The sequence below is a fragment of the Misgurnus anguillicaudatus genome, chromosome 7 (genome assembly GCF_027580225.2).
Source record: "Misgurnus anguillicaudatus chromosome 7, ASM2758022v2, whole genome shotgun sequence".
Taxonomy (NCBI): Eukaryota; Metazoa; Chordata; class Actinopteri; order Cypriniformes; family Cobitidae; genus Misgurnus; species Misgurnus anguillicaudatus.
In genome coordinates this window covers 1,914,118-1,934,847 of record NC_073343.2, presented here as the reverse complement: position 1 = coordinate 1,934,847, position 20,730 = coordinate 1,914,118, and the positions used below count along the sequence as shown (strand labels likewise).

Here is a 20,730-nt window from a genome sequence, read left to right as displayed (position 1 = left end):
GAGCAGATTTCAAATCAAGACCCTTTCCATGCAGAAAATCAGATAAACTAGTACGATTCTTTTTGTAAACAAACTACCTGGCATGATTAACTAATAATGGCTGATATTAAGACAATACTGTAGCCTCTTTATGAAGAACTATATTAGATGTGCAGTGGCATTAGTTTACCACCAGGTGGTGCTCTATAACCAATCACTGGTGGTTTAGTGTTGCAAAATAGTACAGTAACTTTTTTCTCTTGATAAAGCACTAGATTGTGACATATAGTCACATACTAGATAGTTTACATTCTGCAGACAAAGTGTACCACGTGTTGAGATTTCCCAAATCTTGCACTAAAGAAATACATTGCTTTCAAATATTCCTAAATTAACCGTTAAAGGGATAATTCACACAAAATTTTAAATGGTTACAAACCTGAGTTTTAAGCACCATTGACTTCCATAATAGAGTTTTTTTTTTTACTATGGAACACTGCAAAAAATGATTTTCAAGAAAAACCACTTAGTATTTTTGTCTTGTTTTCAGTACAAACATCTAAAAACTCCCAAATTGAGATGCCCCCTCCTGATGAGCAAAACAACCCAAAAAAATAAGTCTAGTTTTTAGACTAAATATTTCAAATTTAAGTGATTTCGTGCATAAAACAAGCAAAAAATCTGCCAATGTGGTAAGCAAAAAATCCTGAACATTTTTCTTAAACACTAAATTCAAGAAAGATTCAAGAAAAGTTTCTTACCCCATTGGCAGATTATTTTTGCTTGTTTTATACACAAAATCACTTAAATTTCATATTTTTGGTCATAAAACTAGACTTATTTTCTTGGATTGTTTTGCTCATCAAGAAAAAGCATCCCAATCCAAGAATTTGTAGATATTTTTACTGAAAACAAGACAAAAATACCAAGAAAATGTTTTCTTGAAAATCATTTTTTGCAGTGAAGTCAATGGTGCTTCTGTTTCCTGCTTCATTACAAATATTTACACTGCAGAAAATGATTTTCAAGAAAAAATGTTAGTATTTTTGTCTTGTTTTCAGCAAAAATATCCAAAAATTATTAAATCAAGATGCCCCTTCTTGATGAGCAAAACGACCCAAGAAAACAAGTATAGCTCCTAGACCAAAATATCAAACTCAAGTGATCTCGTGCATAAAACAAGCAAAAAAAATCCGCCAATGGGGCAAGCAAAAAAAATCTTGAACATTTTTCTTAAACACTAAACTCATGAAAAATTCTAGAAAAATTTGCTTAGCGTATTGGCAGATTTTTTCTGCTTGTTCCATGCACAAAATCACCCAAATTCGATACTTTTGGTCAAAAAACCAGACCCCTTATCTTGGGTCGTTTTGCTCATCAAGAAAAAGCATCCCAATTAAAGAATTTTCAGATACCCTTCACTGACAACAAGACAAAAATACTAGGAATTTTTTTCTTGAAAATCATTTTTTTTTATTTTTGTTCAGCAGAACAATGAAACTTAAACAGATTTGAGTAAAAAAAAAATTTATTTTTGGGTGAACTATCCCTTTAAGCATTGTAATGCAACTTCAGACCTACTGTAGAGAATCACATTTTTGCATTTCTGAAAAGCTTTACACATCCACCAATCCTTCTGTGTTTATCTAAAATAGATTATGGCTAATGTGATTCCTTTCAAGCTAAAATGTAGCATGTTTGACCATGTTTGCATCCACTCCAAAGGCCCAAAATAACGTCTACATTTCCAACCTTACCTCGACCTTTACATCTACTTGCATTTGCTGGCATTTCTCCCATACGGACTAACAAACGCATGCTCATATCTGTCGACTCAGAGCCAAACTATGACCTCCTGATTTCCCTCAACCTTTGCACTTTACGTCAATATCCATCTGTGACGTCCCTCGCTCCTTCACATCTCCACAGACCTCTACGCCTCTTGCATCACTTCCTGTTTTCCCATCCAATCACATCATCTAACCTCTGTTCCATCACTTTCTCTTGCCATTTTTTTTTGGAGTACCATCCGTAGCTCCGTCTCTGCCTCGATAGTGCTGCAAAACAGCTTTCCAGCTGGCACAAAAAACAAAATAATAAAAAACAATACAAATGTAAACTATGAAGGCCACGTAGGAAACTAAAGCTGTACACCGTTGACACTCGCATCTGTTAAAAAAACAAAAATCACTGTCCCGATATCTCTGACAGCATTATGTGTAAACAACATACTATTATGTCATATTTGTAGGCCACGCACAGACTGACTTCATAAACCTGTTGGCAGTTAACAGAAAACATGTAACGATATGTCATTGAGCTGGTTTTGATAAAGCGACTTCGTTGACAGCTACCTGAAGGTCTCAGGGTGGGCCGTCACGCCTGACGGACCGTCATCACAATGAGCCTTTCCTCGGAGGAATTAAAGGTTTTGAGCATTAAAATTCTCCCAAAATCCAATGTAAACACACAGTAGTCATTGTGACAGCTTGCTTGAGTGAAGCCGTCCAAAATGTGATGATTGGCACTGTGCAGACCATGCCCCGAACCGAATACCACCCCTACCGTCAGCTGTGTGGTGTTAGATGAACAGGTGGAAAGGGAGGGAGGGGGTTTTGTAGACAGAGGGGCTCGTGACCTCATGATGATCTTTCCCCTGTTGCCAGGCTTGCCACCTTCATTCTCCGTCCTCCTTTCAGATGGTTGAAGTTCGATCGACACCATCTATGGGAACAAGTGACATAGATGAATGTTATTTCTGTGGATAAAACACTTGAGCCAAAGCACTGCTAATACAATCTTAACCAATCATATGCAAAGGTTTAACAGAGATGTCTGCTATCTGCTAAATATATAAATAAAATGTCAATGTACTAGTAGTAGCTCATCCAAAAATGTAAATTCTCTCATCAGTTGTCACCCTCATGTCTTAACACTTGAGTGACAGTGAAGCAGTGAACTTTTTTCCCCGGTTCACTGAAACAATCTGGTGAAGCAACTTTAAGGGATAGTTCACCCAAAAATGAAAATTCCTCAAGTTGTTACGAAACCCTTTTGGACGAATTACTTCAGAACACCGATGAAGATATTCTGAAGAATGTTTGTAATTAAGCTCATCTGGGGCACCATTGACTTCCATTGAAGGAGAAAATAATACTTTTGGAAGTGAATGGTGCCCGAGATTTAGTTTAGTTACATTTTTCAAAATATCTTAATTTGTGTTCAGTAGAACAAAGTAATTTATAAAGGTTCGTAACAACTTGAGGGTAAGTAAATGACAGAATCTTCATTTTTAGGTAAACTTTCCCTTTAACTACCTGTACCAAGCACAACTACACTGCAAAAAATGATTTTCAAGAAAAAAAATCTTAGTATTTTGTCTTGTTTTCAGTAAAAATAACTAAAAATTCTTAAATTAAGATGCTTTTTCTTGATGAGCAAAACAACAAGAAAATAATTATAGTTTTTAGACCAAAAATATCAAATTTAAGTGAAAACACAATAAAACAAGCAAAACAAAAAAAATCTGACAAAGGGGTGAGCCAAAAAATCTTGAAAATTTTTCTTAAACACTAAATTCAAGAAAAATGTAAGAAAAATTAGCTTACCCCATTGCCAGATTTTTTTGCGTGTTTTATTTTGTTTTCACTTAAATTTGATATTTTTGGTCAAAAAATTAGACTTATTTTCTTGGGTCGTTTTGCTCATCAAGAAAAAGCATCTTAATTTAAGAATATTTAGTATTTTTGTCTTATTTTTACTGAAAACATCAACGCGAAGGTTGCACGTGAGCATGCGAAACTAAACTTTATTTAATTTTTGTCTCCATGTCCCCTTAGGGGCTCCGTATACCTCATACGAATTAATACATACCTATATGCGCTTTGTGAATGTGTTAGCATTTAGCCTAGCCCCATTCATTCCTTAGGATCCAAACAGCGATTGCTTACCCCATTGCCAGATTTTTTTGCTTGTATTATTTTGTTTTTACTTAGATTTGATATTTTTGGTCTAAAAATTTGACTTATTTTCTTGGGTCGTTTTGCTCATCAAGAAAAAGCATTTTAATTTAAGAATTTTTTGATATTTTTACTGAAAACAAGACAAAAATACTAAGATTTTTTTCTTGAAAATACTGTTTTAAAGTGTAAAGAAAATTAAAGGAAAACACCACCGTTTTTCAATATTTTACTATGTTCTTACCTCTACCGAGCCCCTAAGGTGACAGAGTAAAAAAAAATGTAATTTTAGTTTCATGTGCTCACGTGAAACTATTGCGCGTGCACGTGAAAGCGAAAGTTTCACTTATGCACACAATAGTTTCACATGAGCATGCAAAACTAAACGCGGTAGTTTCACGTGCGCACGCGAAGTTTCAGGTGAGCGCGCAATAGTGTCACGTGAGCATGCAATAGTTTCAGTGCGCACGCGATAGTTTCATGGCGATTTTTTAAGCGGATAAAAATGAGAACTATATTGTGTGGGGGAAGAGCACTTAGTTTGCAGCACTTTGACTTCGGGCGCAGTAATATTGCTGGAAGTTTGAGCGAGAGGGGGAGTAGTCAGGAGTGATGATGTTACTGGGCGCAGAGATCGAAGTGCTGCAAACTAAGTGCTCTTCCGCCATACAATATAGTTCTCATTTTTTATCTGCTTAAAAAAACTACTCATGTTACAGTCTTTAAATAGGGAAAACATGGAAGTGTTTGGTGGCTTCTAAATTCATCCCTGTTTGGATCCTAAGGAATGAATGGGGCTAGGCTAAATGCTAACACATTCACAACGCGCTGTACAAAGATTAAGTGCGCGCATTGAAAAAAGGCAGGTATGTATTAATTTGTCGAAGCTGATGTAAGAACATAGTAAAATATTGAAAAATTGTGGTGTTTTCCTTTAATACTCAATAAATGAAGTATTTGCATTTGTGCACTTTAATGAAATAAATGATATTGATATGACTGCTATGTTTTAAAAGCAAGCAGTCAGGGGTACACAAAACTCCCAGACACTCCGGAGGAGGTGGTGCGAGGTTGGAGGAAGGGGGAAATTTTAGGGGTAAGGTGGCAAAAGAACACTACAGACTCTGTTGGCAGTCGTGGATCAAGCAGGGCATTCCTGAGCTCACCGCACTACTTCTGTGCGTCTCTCTGAATCAGCCTGTCTGTCTGCCTCTCCTGTGTGTCTCTTTATTTTCCCCTCACACAAAGCTGCACTTGTCCGGCGCCAATCCGGTCAAGTTCTGACCCACAGCGAAAATAAAACGCTCTTTATGCGAAGAACTTCACACGGAGGTATTGCATTGATCCTGAAACGTGCCTACACAAAGATGAGTTCTGTCACGTCTGGAACCAAGTGTCACAATATTTTCAGTCTTTTGAAGATTGTTGTGGCTGAGTTTTTTTGTAAGGAAACGCTTCAAAAAGTCAATTCAGTGTTGCGGAGAGGAGAAAACACAAGGACAAAGCCTTGTTTAGAGTTTAGGCACATCAGAGGGCTTTTTGACCTTTTTTAAGAGGGTGTCAAGAGAGGATGTTCCTCATTACAGAAATGTTTTCCTGTGGGCTTTCATGATACTGCTGTAGTCACTCAGCACAGATGCAAACCGCTTCCTCAAATTCCGCTCTCATGGATCAGAAATTCAATCGGAGGATTTTACTTCTGTCCTTACACAGATTAGTAAATAATCATTATGTTACACTAATAGTATTGTTAATCTTTAACACACACCGGAACATAAATATAACTAATGCTGGCAGACAGTAGGGCCATTGGACCAGACCTCGCAAGATAAAAACATCACAATATTTCCCTTGTGTTTTTTTGTTTGGGTTTCGTTTGGGAATTCATATAAAGTCTGAGATGCTTTGTGTTTGTAATCATTAACGTGTGAAGCGTCTCATCAGTTTAAACCCCATAATCTGAGTTTACATGATATATTGTCTGCATGTTTTTTGCATTAAGAATGATAGTGGCTGTATCACTTCTATTGTTAAAGGATTAGTCCATTTTCTTAAAAGAAAAATCCAGATAATTTACTCACCACCATGTCATCCAAAATGTTGATGTCTTTCTTTGTTCAGTCGAGAAGAAATTATGTTTTTTGAAGAAAACATTGCAGAATTTTTCTAATTTTAATGGACTTTAATAGAACCCAACATTTAATACTTAACTCAACACTTAACAGTTTTTTTCAACAGAGTTTCAAAGGACTATAAACAATCCCAAACGAGGCATAAGTGTCTTATCTAGCGAAACGATTGTCATTTTTGACAATAAAAAAAACAAATATACACTTTTAAAGCACAACTTCTCGTCGTGTAGATCCGGTCGTGATGCGCCAGCTGATCCCACTACGTCACCGCAATACATCATGATGTCAAGAGGTCACAGAGGACGAACGCGAAACTCCGCCCCAGTGTTTACAAGCGTCTTGAAAGAGGACCGTTCCTACGTTGTTGTATGTCAACTGATACTAATTAATTTCTTTGTGGCAGTTTATTGTTTAAAATGGTCTGCAAATGTGCGTTTTATATATGTAACACGTGACCTCCCTACGTCACTACGCATTTACGTTAGGTCGCGCTGGACCGGACCTTGACGAAAATCTGTGGTTCAAAAGTATATATTTTTAATTTTTCTTGTCAAAAATGACAATCGTTTCACTAGATAAGACCCTTAAGTGTTGAGTTAAGTATTAAATGTTGGGTTCTATTAAAGTCCATTAAAATTAGAAAAATCCTGCAATGTTTTCTTCAAAAAACATAATTTCTTCTGGACTGAACAAAGACATCAACATTTTGGATGACATGGTGGTGAGTAAATTATCTGGATTTTTCTTTTAAGAAAATGGAATATTCCTTTAAGAAGTGGATAAATATTAAAGATTAACTCTTTCCCCCCCTTTGACGAGTTAAAGTCGCCATGAAAATAAAATAAAAACTGTAATTTGTTTTGGAATATTGTGTTTTTTTTACAAATGACCAGTGGCGGCTGGTGACTTCTTTTTCTGAGGGCGCACGATGCGAAGTTCGTCACAACATGCATGTAGCCCGTCATGTGTGTGGTATGTAATTTCAAAATATGTGTTCTGCGCTTTGAGAGATCGTATGTGCATCACGTGTCCTGCCAAAATAAGTGCCTGTTTATGATAAAAGAGACAATCGTGTTTGCCAGATACTCGCATAATCTCATGCGTAATCAGAGTTTAACGTTAAGGGAGTGTCTTTTGGAACATGAGCGTCTGTTTTATCATAAATGGTTTTGATGCGTGTGCAGCAGGCACTTATTTTGACAAAACACGTGATGCACACATGATCTCTCTACACGCAGGACACATATTTTGGAAAAGGGAACCACACGCATGATACTCCGAACACTTATTTTGAATTCGCGCCCCTCGGATGAGGAGTCACGAGCCTGTTTACGGCAATCTGTATTTCCGCTATTATTCACCAGGGGGCGCTCTTACACAACTTATAAAACCTGGAAGCATCCACTAAGACCAAACAGTAAAGATTAAGTGTTTGTTATGATCATCTCTGAATCTGATCTATAACAAAACTCTTTCAAAAAAATGGAATTATCTCAGCTTTTTGCTCAAAATTTTGTATTTTTTAAGAGACCTCCCATATTTGAGAGGTGATAAAAAGAGAACAAAAGAAGTTAGGATGATTTTTTTTTTAAAGCAAAGGGCCTGCTTTTTAATTTCATATATTGCATGTTTATATATTTAAAGAACATTTTCTGGAAGGCTTTAAACTTTTGTGAAAATCCTAAAAAATGCTGGCGCTGAATGGCAACTTTTTTTAAAACACTGGCGTGGAAAAAGTTAAGTGGATTTAAACGTAATTTGGCTAAAAGTAAGCGTTTTCTCAAAGGTGCTCTAAACGAATTCACGCGTTTTAGACCATAAAACATTTTTTGTAACATATAGCAAACATCTCCTCACTATCTGCTTGCTTCCTGTCCGCTGATCAAACTGTAAAAAAATGCAATCTCTGTAGACAGCCAAACCTACACCAGAAACCATAAAAAAATATTCTAACCAATAAACGCCAAGAAGGATTTGAGGGTGGGGTTTGGGCGTTCATGAAAGCACGGAAGGGAGGGGGAGGAGTTAACTATGTTGAGTTTATTTGAAAACACATTTCAAAAACCAACACACAGATTCGCTTAGAACGCCTTTAATGTAAATTAAAAATAACAATCGCGAGTCCGCTGGTGCCCTCTGCAGGCATTTGTTATAATACATGATGTTGGTTTTTATAACATATATTATTTTGATGTTTTGTTGAACAAAACCATGTGTTTATTTGGTTTAGATTCTTTATTTGAACCAATTATTATTGCTTCATTATTATTATACGTGTCATTTTATAGGTTATTGCTCATTTTGGTAAATGTAAGGGAAAGTCCTAGATTATTTAAAACATTTTTAAATTATGTGATTTTAGTGAAATAAAAGAGGATTTCTTAAAAAGTGTAAAAATCTCATCTTGTTCCTGTGAACCCAATCTTGTGTCACACCCCTAGCTTTACCCAAAACAACTTACAGTGCATTTAATCTATAAATTTTCCTTAGGATTGTACTACCATGATTTCAGGGCAGTTTGAGATGGATGTCAATATCTTCAATGAATAATATGGAGATGTTAGAGGTGGATTTGAGTATATTTGGTATGACGTACCTCCGAGAGCATGTTCTGTCATACTGAGACATAAAGACTCCAAACGGTTATTGATGTCAGGCTCAGTCACAGGCACTTGCAAATCTGTAAAACAAAAGACAAATGATGTCACCTTCACCAGATTAAAATAAACATGAATTGTTACAAGACAGATTATATTTAGCTATGTAGATGTATAGCTGTCCTTGATATACCATAACGAGCAAATCTGCACTTTTTATTGAAAGTCCTTACTACCGTCCAGCTATCAGTCTCCCAGAGCTATCTGGTGTTAAGAGGTGTTTGCTAAAAGCACAATGGTGGTTTATCATACATCACCCATTGCCGGGTTCGATCCTGCAAACATCCTATTAATGCATTAGCTGGACACTTTAAATCAAAGTGTATTCAAGCTATATATTTGCTGAGAATCAAACCCATGACTTTTGTGTTGCTAATGCAATGCAAAACCATTTGAGCTACAGGAACGCATACTAAGAACTATACGGTGCAAATCATACATAAGAGTTAATAGATAATGATATAGATGACTGTGTATACTTTTTATTTAGTTAAAGCCACAATATGAAGATTTTCACCACTAGAGGTCGCTATTACACAAAAGGCAAAGTTTAATGATGCGGCATGAAGTGAGGAGTGATGGGAGATGTTGTTTTCAACCATCCAGAGATGTATGGAATTTGCTAATCATTTTCATGGATGAGGTAATAATGTTTTATTACTTGTATGTTTGATCACATTGTTTAATGCCATCGTAATGATTTGCTGCAAGGCACAACAGCTGTGTTAGATGCTGTATACTCGCCACATTTGTCCGCATGTGTTGCCATCATTTCTATAACTGGAAACTGAGGATAGTGTGGATATTAAAGAGCACCAATGGTCTGATTCACAATTTTACATTTCCTATTTCTCACACACTATTTCTGTGAGGTTTCGGACACATACTACTTATTTCCTATTTTCCTCAGCTATACAGTACGGAAGTATGGCGATTTTGAAAGCAGGGTTAATCTCTGTGGGGCAGATTTCAGTTGTTCTGAGCTCCCGCAGCGCTGCTTGGGCTGGGCCGGCCTTAAATGTTTGTCTTTAGCTGAGTCAACAGCAAACAGGCCTTTGAAAATCCCTTGTGGGAAAGAAGAGCTGAGTTAGGCAACCACTGGCTGGATAGAACGGACAACCTGCTATTTTTAAGCAGCAAATCCTGTACGGCCTTCAGCAGCTATAATCAAAGCATTAATATGAACACATTCGGATGAGTTGCAGCGAGGGCTTTCACACTGGCAGTTTACTATGAACCAGGGCACAGTTCGCATGAAAAACTTGTAATGTGAAAGCGGTCATGCGGAGCACCAGGGTACTGAACCCGAGACTACCCGAAGGAGGTGGTCTGAGATTGGTTGCAATAATACTGTGGCACAGTTCACGTGAAAGCACCTTAGTCTCGGGTGCGCACTCGACCCAAAAGCAAAGTAACCTGCGCATGTGCTTTAGCCAATGATGTTAATTATTAGGCCCTGGGTATAGTCTGTTTTTTCCCGCATACGCGAACATACGTATATCGAAACTCAAATTTATTTAGGTGCGATGCTAATGGTCTAATCAGAGTCAATGGATTATGCTAAGCTATGCTAAAAAAGTGGTACCGCCAGACCCGGAGATCGGCTGAATGGATTCCAAAACGGTAAAAATTAAATGTTTAACTCAAGGGGAGCTGAAAAATGTGCATATTTAAAAAAAAAAAGGAGTGTCCCTTTATGAAATGTCAATAGTATACTACAGGATGATTAAAGCAGTTAAAGGAACAGTATGTAGGATTGTGGCTAAAACTGGTACTGCAATCACAAAACTGGTGGCCAATACACAAACTGACAACATAAACATCAGTTGAGGGCTGCAACTCCACTTTTTACATGACAATATCCTGGCCAGACCACTGTTGTCAGTATTTGACATTAAAATTATTTATTAATGTCTAGTGACATATCAGAGCCATTCTATGATTAATTAATATACATTTCTTACATACTGTTCCTTTAAGTTAAATAGTTAATATAAGGATATTATCCAACATATGAATAATGATGAACACCACTACTTAATCAATAAAACAACCTCCCATGTCAGGTTTAAACATCAGTACAGTTTAAAACCCAAACCTCTACAAAATGGCCAAATTAGGGTCGTCAACATGTCAAAACTGGCTCTTATGCGTCAAATATGACATCACACGGATCTTTCCTATCAGACTGTGAGTCACAGATAAGTTTAATACAGCTCGTCTCTTACCTGTCTGCTGGAACATGGCCAGGGTTTGTGGGTTGGTGTGGACGGGGAGCGATCGAGTCCTCTGAACTGAGCTGTGGGTGCGGCTGGGCATGCTGTTGCTGCCCCCCGGATTGGCAAACCACAAACCCTAACAAAAAACACACACGTCAGCCAAAGCATCACGTCATGCCACAATCTGTGCTCACATGTGTGAATGTTACACGAATGACATAATAGGATTGTTCACCCAAAAATGAAAAATCTTTCATTATGTACTCCAAACCCAAATGAATATACTTTAAAGATTGTTGTTAACCACTGGCCCCTATTGACTTTATTGTATAGATACAAACCACTGAGAGTATATATTTTGTGTTACACAGGTTTTGAACAACATAAGGAGAAATGTTTTTTTTGGGAGGGGGTAAAATTTAAAGAGACTTTTAGGAAGACAAAGAAGTAACAGGATGTTTAATAAATTGAGATGAATTCAAACTTATGCCACATGCACATGCATTGAAAACCTCAGTTCAAGTTAAATGCATAACATAAATAAACACACATTTTTCTTATATGTGACCCAATGTAAAAACCCATCAAAAGTAATTTTTTGGTGTGGTTTACATAAAATCATCCCACAAAATGTAAACAGGGTTAGTTAACTTCAAATTCAATGACCTTTCAAGGACTTTCCAGGTCCAATTCCCTCAAATTCAAGAAGTAAATGTGGGGACACATTTCAGGTCAGAGCAAGGTTACATTGTGTTACCTTTTAAGATACATTGTTCCCTTTCGAGGGAACTCGCGCTGCTTCACTGCGGTGACACATTGGGGACGCCTTCAGGGGTAAGTGTTTCTGAATGTGTATATCAAATTCAACCAATGGTGAGGCTTAACGTCAAAGACAGGGTGACGCGAGAGCCAGGAAGTATATCGCTATCTGAAATATTGCCAAAGACGGCGTTACAGGGACGCAAGAAGTATGGAAAGAGAGACGCAGCGTCTTGTTCCGTTCTCAGGGAACAACAGTTACATACGTAACCCGAGACGTTTTCATGTGTCAAACACAACTATGCAAAAAAGCATAAAAAGCAAAAAAGTGAACAGTTTAGCACGTGTGCTTAAAAAGTCTAGAATTTTTATGATATTATCCCACACTACACAGGGAATAATATGATTTTTTTTCCAGAAAACTTCTTGCATAAAATAGATTCAAGCACTTTCAATGACCTGTATCTATGTATGTATATTTTCAAAAACTTCCCAGGGCCTTGAATTTTTTCCCCCAGATTCACAATCTTTCAAGGACCCGTGGGAACCCTGTCCAAGATTACAATAAATGCCAATCAATTGATTTAAATAAAATTTTGATGCTACTAACTATAACTAGATTATAAGATTCTAGCCTAGATTTCACAGACCAGGGGCCTCATTTATAAACGTTGCGTACGCACAAAAGAAGGCGTACGCCACTCTCTACGCAATAGTTGTTATTTATAAAAAGCAAACTTGACGGGAAAATGTGCTGTCCGTCACGCAAGCTCTGACCCAGGCGTACGCAGAAAAACGGGTGAAATGAGAAATGGCGACACCGACGGCAGATGGAAGAAACACGTGAAAGTAAAAATGACAACACTACCTCTCATAAATAACATGAAGACTTCTGTTGTGTCAAAGTCTGTTGCCACTATGTTCCCCCTATTTTTCCCTTCAGTGTAGTGTTTTTATGGCGTTTTTATCACGTTATAGGTTTTATTGTTTATATATTTAAAGTTTTAATGGCTACTGAGATGTATATGTGTGCATTTCTGTAATGTATCTGTATTGTTCTTAATGGTAAGTCAATTATTCTTACAGTATGAATCATATTATATGTATAATATTTATTTAATTATGTATGCAAACATTACATTTTTAAAACGACCAGTAAAGGAAAAAAAAAAGACAGGCTATATTTTAAAAGAAATACCCTAATAGAAAGCTGTCAAATGCATGAAATATTTAATAAATTGTATTATAAAATACATGATATTATGCCTTTTTAGTATAACCAATTCAAATCTTTAATCTTTCTAAATGTAACGTGATGAAAACGCTATAAAAGCACTACACTAAAGGGAAACATAGGAACTGAGTTCGACACAACACTTCACAAAGCAAGTCTTACAATTAACAGCCTACACGAACACCCGTTTGATCGATCAGCAGTGAAACAAAAAAATAAAGAAATCGAAAATTACAACAGAAATTCAAATGAACACATATTTGCTAAAAGAAAAGTGAAATATGTTCTGCAATAATATTGGCATGTTGTGCAATTCATCCTCATAAAGAATATAGTTAACAGAACGAAATAATGTACAAAACTGATATTCTCGTCAATGTGTCCGTCTGGCGGAGCAGATATAGATGCAATTACATAGACAGATAGATAGATAATTAATTTCCACGTCGATTATTACCGACATCTGTTGCTTGTCAGATGCAATTAAATGAATGGAAATAAAATGCCCCATCACAATGCGTAATGCCCACACTGTGCCCTCCAAACAACGTTTTTCTCCTCTTTTCCCCCTCGCCAACGATAACTTCTACTTCACATTGAGTGAATTTACGTTTTTTTTATTTCCTCTATGTGTTTGCCATGATTTCGCAATCAATGCATATTAACTTGTGGGTGTTTCACGGACTATTTATGGGCAACTATGGGCGTGTCATGAAGCCGCAAAAGCTGCGCTACATTTAGAATTGTTTGTGATTTATTAAGGGAAAAATGCGTAGGATGTGCGTGCGCACGGTTTTATAAATCCGAATATTTCTGTGCGTACGCCCGTCCTATGTTTCATCCGTACACCACTTCTGACGCAAATCCTACGCAAAGTTTTATAAATGAGGCCCCTGGTCACTTATTATTAAAAACTCCTTTCCTGCTTTAAAATTAGGCTATTGTTTCTCATTCATTCAGTATAAAGCAGTGAAAATATGACTTGTCCTAGCACGAGCCAATGACAAATGCTTTCAAACCCAGAGAACCCCTTTTAACCTGTAATCCTGCTTTCATTCACTCTCTCACTCCCTTCATTTGACTCCCTCTTCCCCTTTCCCGGCCCTCCCGTACGGAGCAGCAGGGAAAAACAGGAAATGCCTGTGCACTGTTCTCACTGCCTCTGTTCGGCTCCGTCTCTCGAACTCTCTATTTCTTTCCCTTCTTCTCTTCCCTCTCTCTCTCTTTTCTCCCAAAAATATGACTCATCGCACCTAACCCACCATCTACGACTCTGATCCAGGGAGGCAGTTTGGAACTTCCTCCCATTGTAAAAATGCCAAGGAAAATGTTGGGGCCGACACGCGAGAATGCCAGGTTATCTCTATGTTTCCAAAAGCGGATCCTCGGTTGTTCCATGGAGCGGTGATGTACGATTTCTGGAATGCTGTAAATTGCCTATGGTTTCATGCTCCCAGTCATTTGAAAGATCATGGGGGTTTGATGTGAGGGTAGTAGGTCATGTTTGTAAAATGACAAACCTGTCTTCCCTGTTTCAGGCCGGTCGGTGTGCTACTGCCACTCCTGGGGGTTGGTCCGAACAGCCCGGTGGTGCCCAAAAGGGGTCTCACGCAAGACAAATTTCTCATTTGATACTGCCGCAGGTTCCTCCGGGTGGGAACGCCGCTGCCCACGCAGCCAGAGGTCGGGAGGGAGTTGGATTGGCCGTAGCGGCTACTGGAAGGAATTAAAAGCGAGCAACGTTGTCAAATACCTCTTGGATTACATAAACATCAGCATCTTATCACGCTGTGACATAAAACAGAAACACATTCTTTATTTAGATCATGATGCAATGTAGGAAAAAAATGACGACACGCGTGCTGACTCACGGTTTAAAACACTGTGTGGTCAGTATGCTTGCTGATCACATAATAGTTTTAGCTTGATAAGTGAAAATACAGATGGAAAGAATTTGACCCTTGTGTTTCAATCAATCTCAGTATTTGACAGGGTAAAGCTCAAATGGATTGCTCTTGCCTAATGCCTGGCTGCCTCCAGCACACTGTATGATCTAATCCTGTAAGAATTACAGCATTACAACAAAACCGGTTTTGCCAGGATGACAAAGCTGTCATGGAAAGTAACATTAAGTCATCCGTTGAAACTTTCGGATATTGTAGTATGAAGCAATACGTTGGCGAAGACCCACAACCAGGCTGGCGTATTGCAAAAGATGTTTATTTTGCGGTAATCAACGGCTAACTGTACAAAATCCCAGTTTCATGCCTAATTTAGTTTCGAGAAAAAACATTATTTAAAAATAAAGAGGCAGTTTGCGAGTAATGAGCTATGTCGAAAAACAGTCAACTTTACAGTTTAAAGGTCTTAATGACAATAAAAGACTTTGACTGTACAAAACATATACTGTATATGATCGACCAATCAGAATCAAGTATTCAAGTAATCACCTTCTTCTGGGTCCTGTTAGGTCCAGCAGAGTTTTCCGCGAGATTGACCGAAACTGCACCTGCACCTGCTGTTTCCATGACAACAACCTCTTCTTCTGCGTCTCCGTGAAGGCCTGAGTGATGTAAGAGAGGTGGAGCGGGGACAAAGGGTGACTCAGGCTTTCCATTACAGTCGAACGCTGCTCACCGTGTCTTTATTTTTAATGGAACATTACACCTCATATCTGATCTTTCCAGAACTATGCCTAATGGGATTATTTCTAGTTATTCTTAAACAGTGCTAGTGATTTGTTTCATTAATAAACAAAAAAGAGAACAAAGAGAACTGCATGCTTACAATCTTTTGATCATGACTTGCATGTCTAACTAAAGCAGAATTGTATTTAGATAATCGGGATAGGAGCACTTAAAACGTGCCTCAAATAAATCATTACCAATTTTAAATACATCCGTTTTAAAGGTGCAATGTGGGACTTTTAGAAAGATATCTTGACCAGGGCTTTGAACCAGATTTTTTTCCCAATTGGTTCGTTAACTGTTCGTAAACAGTAATTTAACGTTTACAGTTTTCGGTTCAACCCTAAAACTGACGTTCCTGAACCGGTTAGAACAAAAAAATAAAGTTCCCAAACCAGTTAATGTCAGCTGTGGGACATACAAGTAAGTAGGCCGATCATTAGGACATTAAACTGAAATTCTCTATCTTGTCATCAAACAAATAAAAAAGGCTAGAACAAAAAATTATTCGCTTGCTTTTTGAAACGCGTCTCTCCGTGTATGCACTTTTGAGTGCATTTAACATGCGCACACACACAGACGGAGGGCGAATTCCAAACGGCGCTTCAGAAAGAAGATGCAGCATAAATAGTCGCTTCACATAAAGTGAAAATTAGATTGTTTTCAGTGCTTTATTCGCCAAATGTATTTTAATGGACTACAGTATGAGACCCAATAGTGCAACTCTCTCTCAAATGTATACTTCAAGAGTTCTGATCTTTGAAGGGCATAGGTATAATCACGTTTGATTGGAGTTGGACCGGAAACATTCAACCGCATGTGTGTCTGTGCGTACAGAAAATTGCTCACTTTAGCGCCTTTTTGCGGTTAAATTGTTTGAAATTACTTAAGTGTTAACATATGCAAGCATTTGAAACACATGCAAATGTACAAACATCTTGAGATACTTGGTAGCCTACAATATTAACCTCTTATGATTGAGCATTAGAGACTTGGGCTTGAGTAGGCTACTTGCTGGTGGCAACCTTCTAATTTCTCAGATGAGTCAACGACGACCGTGAACTTCACCAGAATCATATTGCACAGAAATCTTCTCAAAGAACAAAAAAATAACGGTATTAAACGGTTACCATTATTTTAAATAACATAACATATTTTTTTAAAGTTTCTGGTTTCGTTTCTGTTCCTTGAACCGGTTCAAAGCCTTGATCTTGACAGAAATGCTATATAATATAAATAACTATATTATCAGTGATGTATAAAGACCATACACAATAAACTGTATTGTTTTTATTACCTTAGAATGAGCCGTTTTTATCTTAACTGTTCTGTTTCATCCCTACGTTGTCTCAGACAACAACATGTTTGTCTTCACTATGCGTTTCGAAAGGGAGAGTGAGCTGTGTACTGAGCTGTTGGTTGCAATTCACAATCTCACCTCTAGATGCCACTAAAAAACCCACACTGTACCTTTAAATGTGGGTACTACTCTTTTTAACAGATATGCACAGTTAAAAGTCTAACACTTTTCATCCCATAATACCACCTGCTGTCTATCTAAAGATGTGATTTTTATGGTAGTGACATAAAATACAGGATATTGGCCATTTAAAAACAACCTATTCTATTGTTTGGTAATAAAAGGTCAGTACTGTTAAACACTCACCTCGTGGATAAGGCACTTATCAATAAGCTGTAGGTAGGAACTAATGTTCTCCTCATCTGATCCGGAGACAAGGAGTTGTGTGCAAACTGTCGAAAAAAGTGAACAAAAAATATATTAAGTAACACAACACAGACAAGAGACACATACATGCATATTTGAAACCAAAATCCAATAAATCCATTTTGACTAATTTGGATAAAAATGTGTTTTCTATACCAAGAAAGTGACAAGATGAAAATCATTTTCTGTTACAAACTTTCACATAGCATCTTTAGGTTATAATAACATTAAAAATTAAAAATCCTTAATTTGATTTTCAAAGATTCATTTTAAAAACTGATTATTTTTACGCAAAATGCAACAAATCCATTTTTTTCCCCAAAATGCTATAAATCTATTAAATCAATATATAAATGTGCGTTCATATTTGCCATATTATATTCATTTAGTTGACTTGTGGTATACACTGATTAAAAAAAAAACGTTAATGGCATTAATCAAAACACCTAAGAACACTGTCATTGCTGCTGTTATACGGGACGTCGTCGCTGAAATTTTTGACACCAATCAGCTGTAAAATGTTTTGGTCCTGCTCGATTTTCATTGACTTGATGCTTTCGGAAGAACAAGCAACAGCCGGCATTTTTCCTTCGCCCGAGTGCCTAGTACGTAAATTATTCAATTTTGATGGCTTACATTTCTTCCCCGCCAACGAAAACCACCAAAGGTTTATAAATGCCATCAAAATTACTATTTTGTTTTTGCTTGTTTGTTGATCACGAAGTACAAAATAGATGAGGAAAACATTGATTCTGTGTGTATTCAAAGCGCCCCCATTGTTGTTTACAATGCTTGGAATAGTACGCTGTGATTGGTTAAACAGATTTATTGCATTATGCAAAGGAGGACTGGCATTTATCACATTTTGGGAAAAAAGGAGAAAAGATGACAAAATAACACAGTGGATATCGGATTTTGCGTAAAATGAAGAATGTACTTTTTAATACTGACCGGTTAAAATACAGATTTTAGCGGTAACTAATTATTTTTTTCAAAAGGCATTTATTGCGTTTGAAACCAAACTCTTAATTTATATATACACACGCAAGTATGAGTTTAGTCAGGGAACTCTTATAGAAACTACTGCCGGAATTTACAGAGCATTATTCAAGCTTGATAAATATATGCAAAATTTTCAAAATTGAATTTTCTCATTTGCATACACTGTAAACATTTCTTGTTGCACTTAACTTTTTAAGTTGAATTAACTTGAATTTACAATTCATTTCAACTTTCTAAACTAGTGAGGAGTAGAGGTCTTCTCAGGGCCAAAGAACCCTGACCCGAAATGATCACTTTTTACCCCAACCCGAGGTGCATAATCTTTTTTTCTTTTAAACCTGGCCTGAGACAACCCTGAGAAAATTAGACCCGAGTCCGACCCGAACCCAAATGTAAATGGCACCAATGTGTGTGCAGTCTTCCTCCCAACACGCACCAGTCAGACAGAAAAAAACCCTGTTGGCCTTGCACCAACATTTATTTTTTCTTTGTTATCTGACAACGGCACCAAGGTAACTGCTAAAATGTGCATTTAAAACATTCACACGATGTTGCAAGCGCTTTTGGCAAACAGAGGATGGGGGGGGGGGTGGTTGGAAAAGGAATCGATGCACACACGCGAAATAGTGTGGGTCGTTTCTGGTACGTTCGGCAAAAACATATTCATTTTAAATTACCCGAGACCCGATGCCCCTATTATTACACTCGACCCGTGTCCGCAGCTCGCGTGAAACTTTTAGACCCGAACCTGCTCAGGTTTCGGCTCAGACCTCGGGTTTTCGGATCTAAGTGGACCCGTAAAGAGATCTAGTGAGTTGCTATAAATTATAAAAATAAAAAGTTGAAATAACTAAAGCCAATTCAACTTTATTTTTAAAATTTATAGCATGAATTGTAAATTTAAGTTGGTTAAACTTAAAAATTTAAGTGCAACATAGCATTTTTTACAGTCTAACCTTTGTTTTCTTATGCAACACCCTCTAACCCCAATTTTTGTCTGTTAGAAACTGAGGTGTGTCACTTTAACCCAAACATTCCTAAAAATCTAAAAGAATTGTTAAAATACAAGAACTTGTTGTGAACCTTTGCCCATGACACGGGTGAATTGAGCAGGTATGTCCCCCTCGGCTATGACCGTCGAGCTGCTTTCCGTCTCTCCTCCGCCGAGATGAGAACTGGCCATGGTGCTTTTCCCTTCAGCGCTCAGCGGGTGGCGCTGTGACGACTCTTCTGTGCTGCAGGCCTTAATGGGTGTCTGGATCATCTGGTGGAGCTCCTGTAAAGGAGCGCGTAAATTCCCTCCCTCCAGTATGTCCTGACAAAGAAAGATTGAGAAAGATGACTAATGTGTAGCATAAGCGTACATCAAATCAATCTGAGCAACTGTCAGGGATATTTCAGACTTCATGTTATGAGGTGGAAAATGACATGCGAGAACAAAATAAAGGTCTACCAAAAATACGTGCATGTTTGTTTCTCCGTCGTGCTGCGCGACTAGACGGGCCCGACACATGGCACATTAAAACTTTAAATGGACCCGGCTATCAAGAGCAGGTGTCTGATTTCTGGTGCTACAAATGTATCGAGATTGAAAGCTTGATGAAAAGGCTGTTCTGAAATTAGATGGCATCTGGCTCCTTCCTGTCTCTTGTTGTTTCATCCGTTCCATCCTCGCATCCTCACATTAAACTGACTGCCTTTTATGATAAACAAGAATAATTGTGTGATACAAATGAAAATGTCACAGACGTTGGCTACTTTTAAAAGAGCCAGGAAATGACACAAGTGCCAAAGATAGTCCGTGTAGCCTGGCTATAAACACTGTAGGTTTGGACGTCAAGATAATATATGTAAAATCATCTTGGATAAAACATGTAAAATGAATGTCAATATATAGTTGGTGATCTATAACTCATAAAAGTGGGAAGAAACAGAGATGAGGTGGGAAAAAGCAGAGATAAAGTTGGAGAGCTTCTGACCTTCTCTAGACAGCGCAGCATATTTTGTCTGTCCTTCAGCTTCAGAATACTGATGATGATCTTGTGTCGCGCCCCTGTGGTAACTTGCTGCGGTATATGAAAAGAAAGATTATTAAAGAGACATAATATTTTCAAATTGAAACAATCAGTAGCTGAGAGCTTGATCTCTAAAAGTCTCTGGTCTAAATTTTTGCGCAATTACACTGCACACTGTAAAAAAATATGCAGCGTTTTTGTCAAATCAGCATATATTTATGTTACCTTAACTAAACAAATTAAGTTAAACAATTTCAACTTGATTTTATAAGTTAGCAAAAATTGACTTGAATTGACTTGCAAAACCAAGTTGTTATAACATCATGCTGCATTTTTTATAGGGCAGGTGCATAATGTGCTG

General features: G+C 37.5%; 1 protein-coding gene across 2 annotated transcripts in view; it reads right to left on the bottom strand.

Annotated features, from left to right (window-relative positions):
• Window positions 1–1,506: 1,506 nt before the first annotated feature.
• The window catches only part of samd4a (sterile alpha motif domain containing 4A), a 57,199-nt gene continuing 37,975 nt past the window's right edge, over window positions 1,507–20,730 (bottom strand). Inside the window, exons 6-13 of one of the 2 annotated variants that reach the window (XM_055172094.2) lie at window positions 20,334–20,420; window positions 19,438–19,669; window positions 17,293–17,378; window positions 15,390–15,502; window positions 14,460–14,652; window positions 10,956–11,082; window positions 8,667–8,750; window positions 1,507–2,703 (exon numbers count right to left, since the gene is read on the bottom strand). In XM_055172094.2, coding sequence (XP_055028069.1) covers window positions 2,675–2,703; window positions 8,667–8,750; window positions 10,956–11,082; window positions 14,460–14,652; window positions 15,390–15,502; window positions 17,293–17,378; window positions 19,438–19,669; window positions 20,334–20,420 — 951 coding nt within the window. In that variant the 3' untranslated portion in view covers window positions 1,507–2,674. Of the gene's footprint in view, window positions 2,704–8,666; window positions 8,751–10,955; window positions 11,083–14,459; window positions 14,656–15,389; window positions 15,503–17,292; window positions 17,379–19,437; window positions 19,670–20,333; window positions 20,421–20,730 lie in introns of both variants that reach the window. The other variant, XM_055172093.2, reaches the window with a different exon arrangement.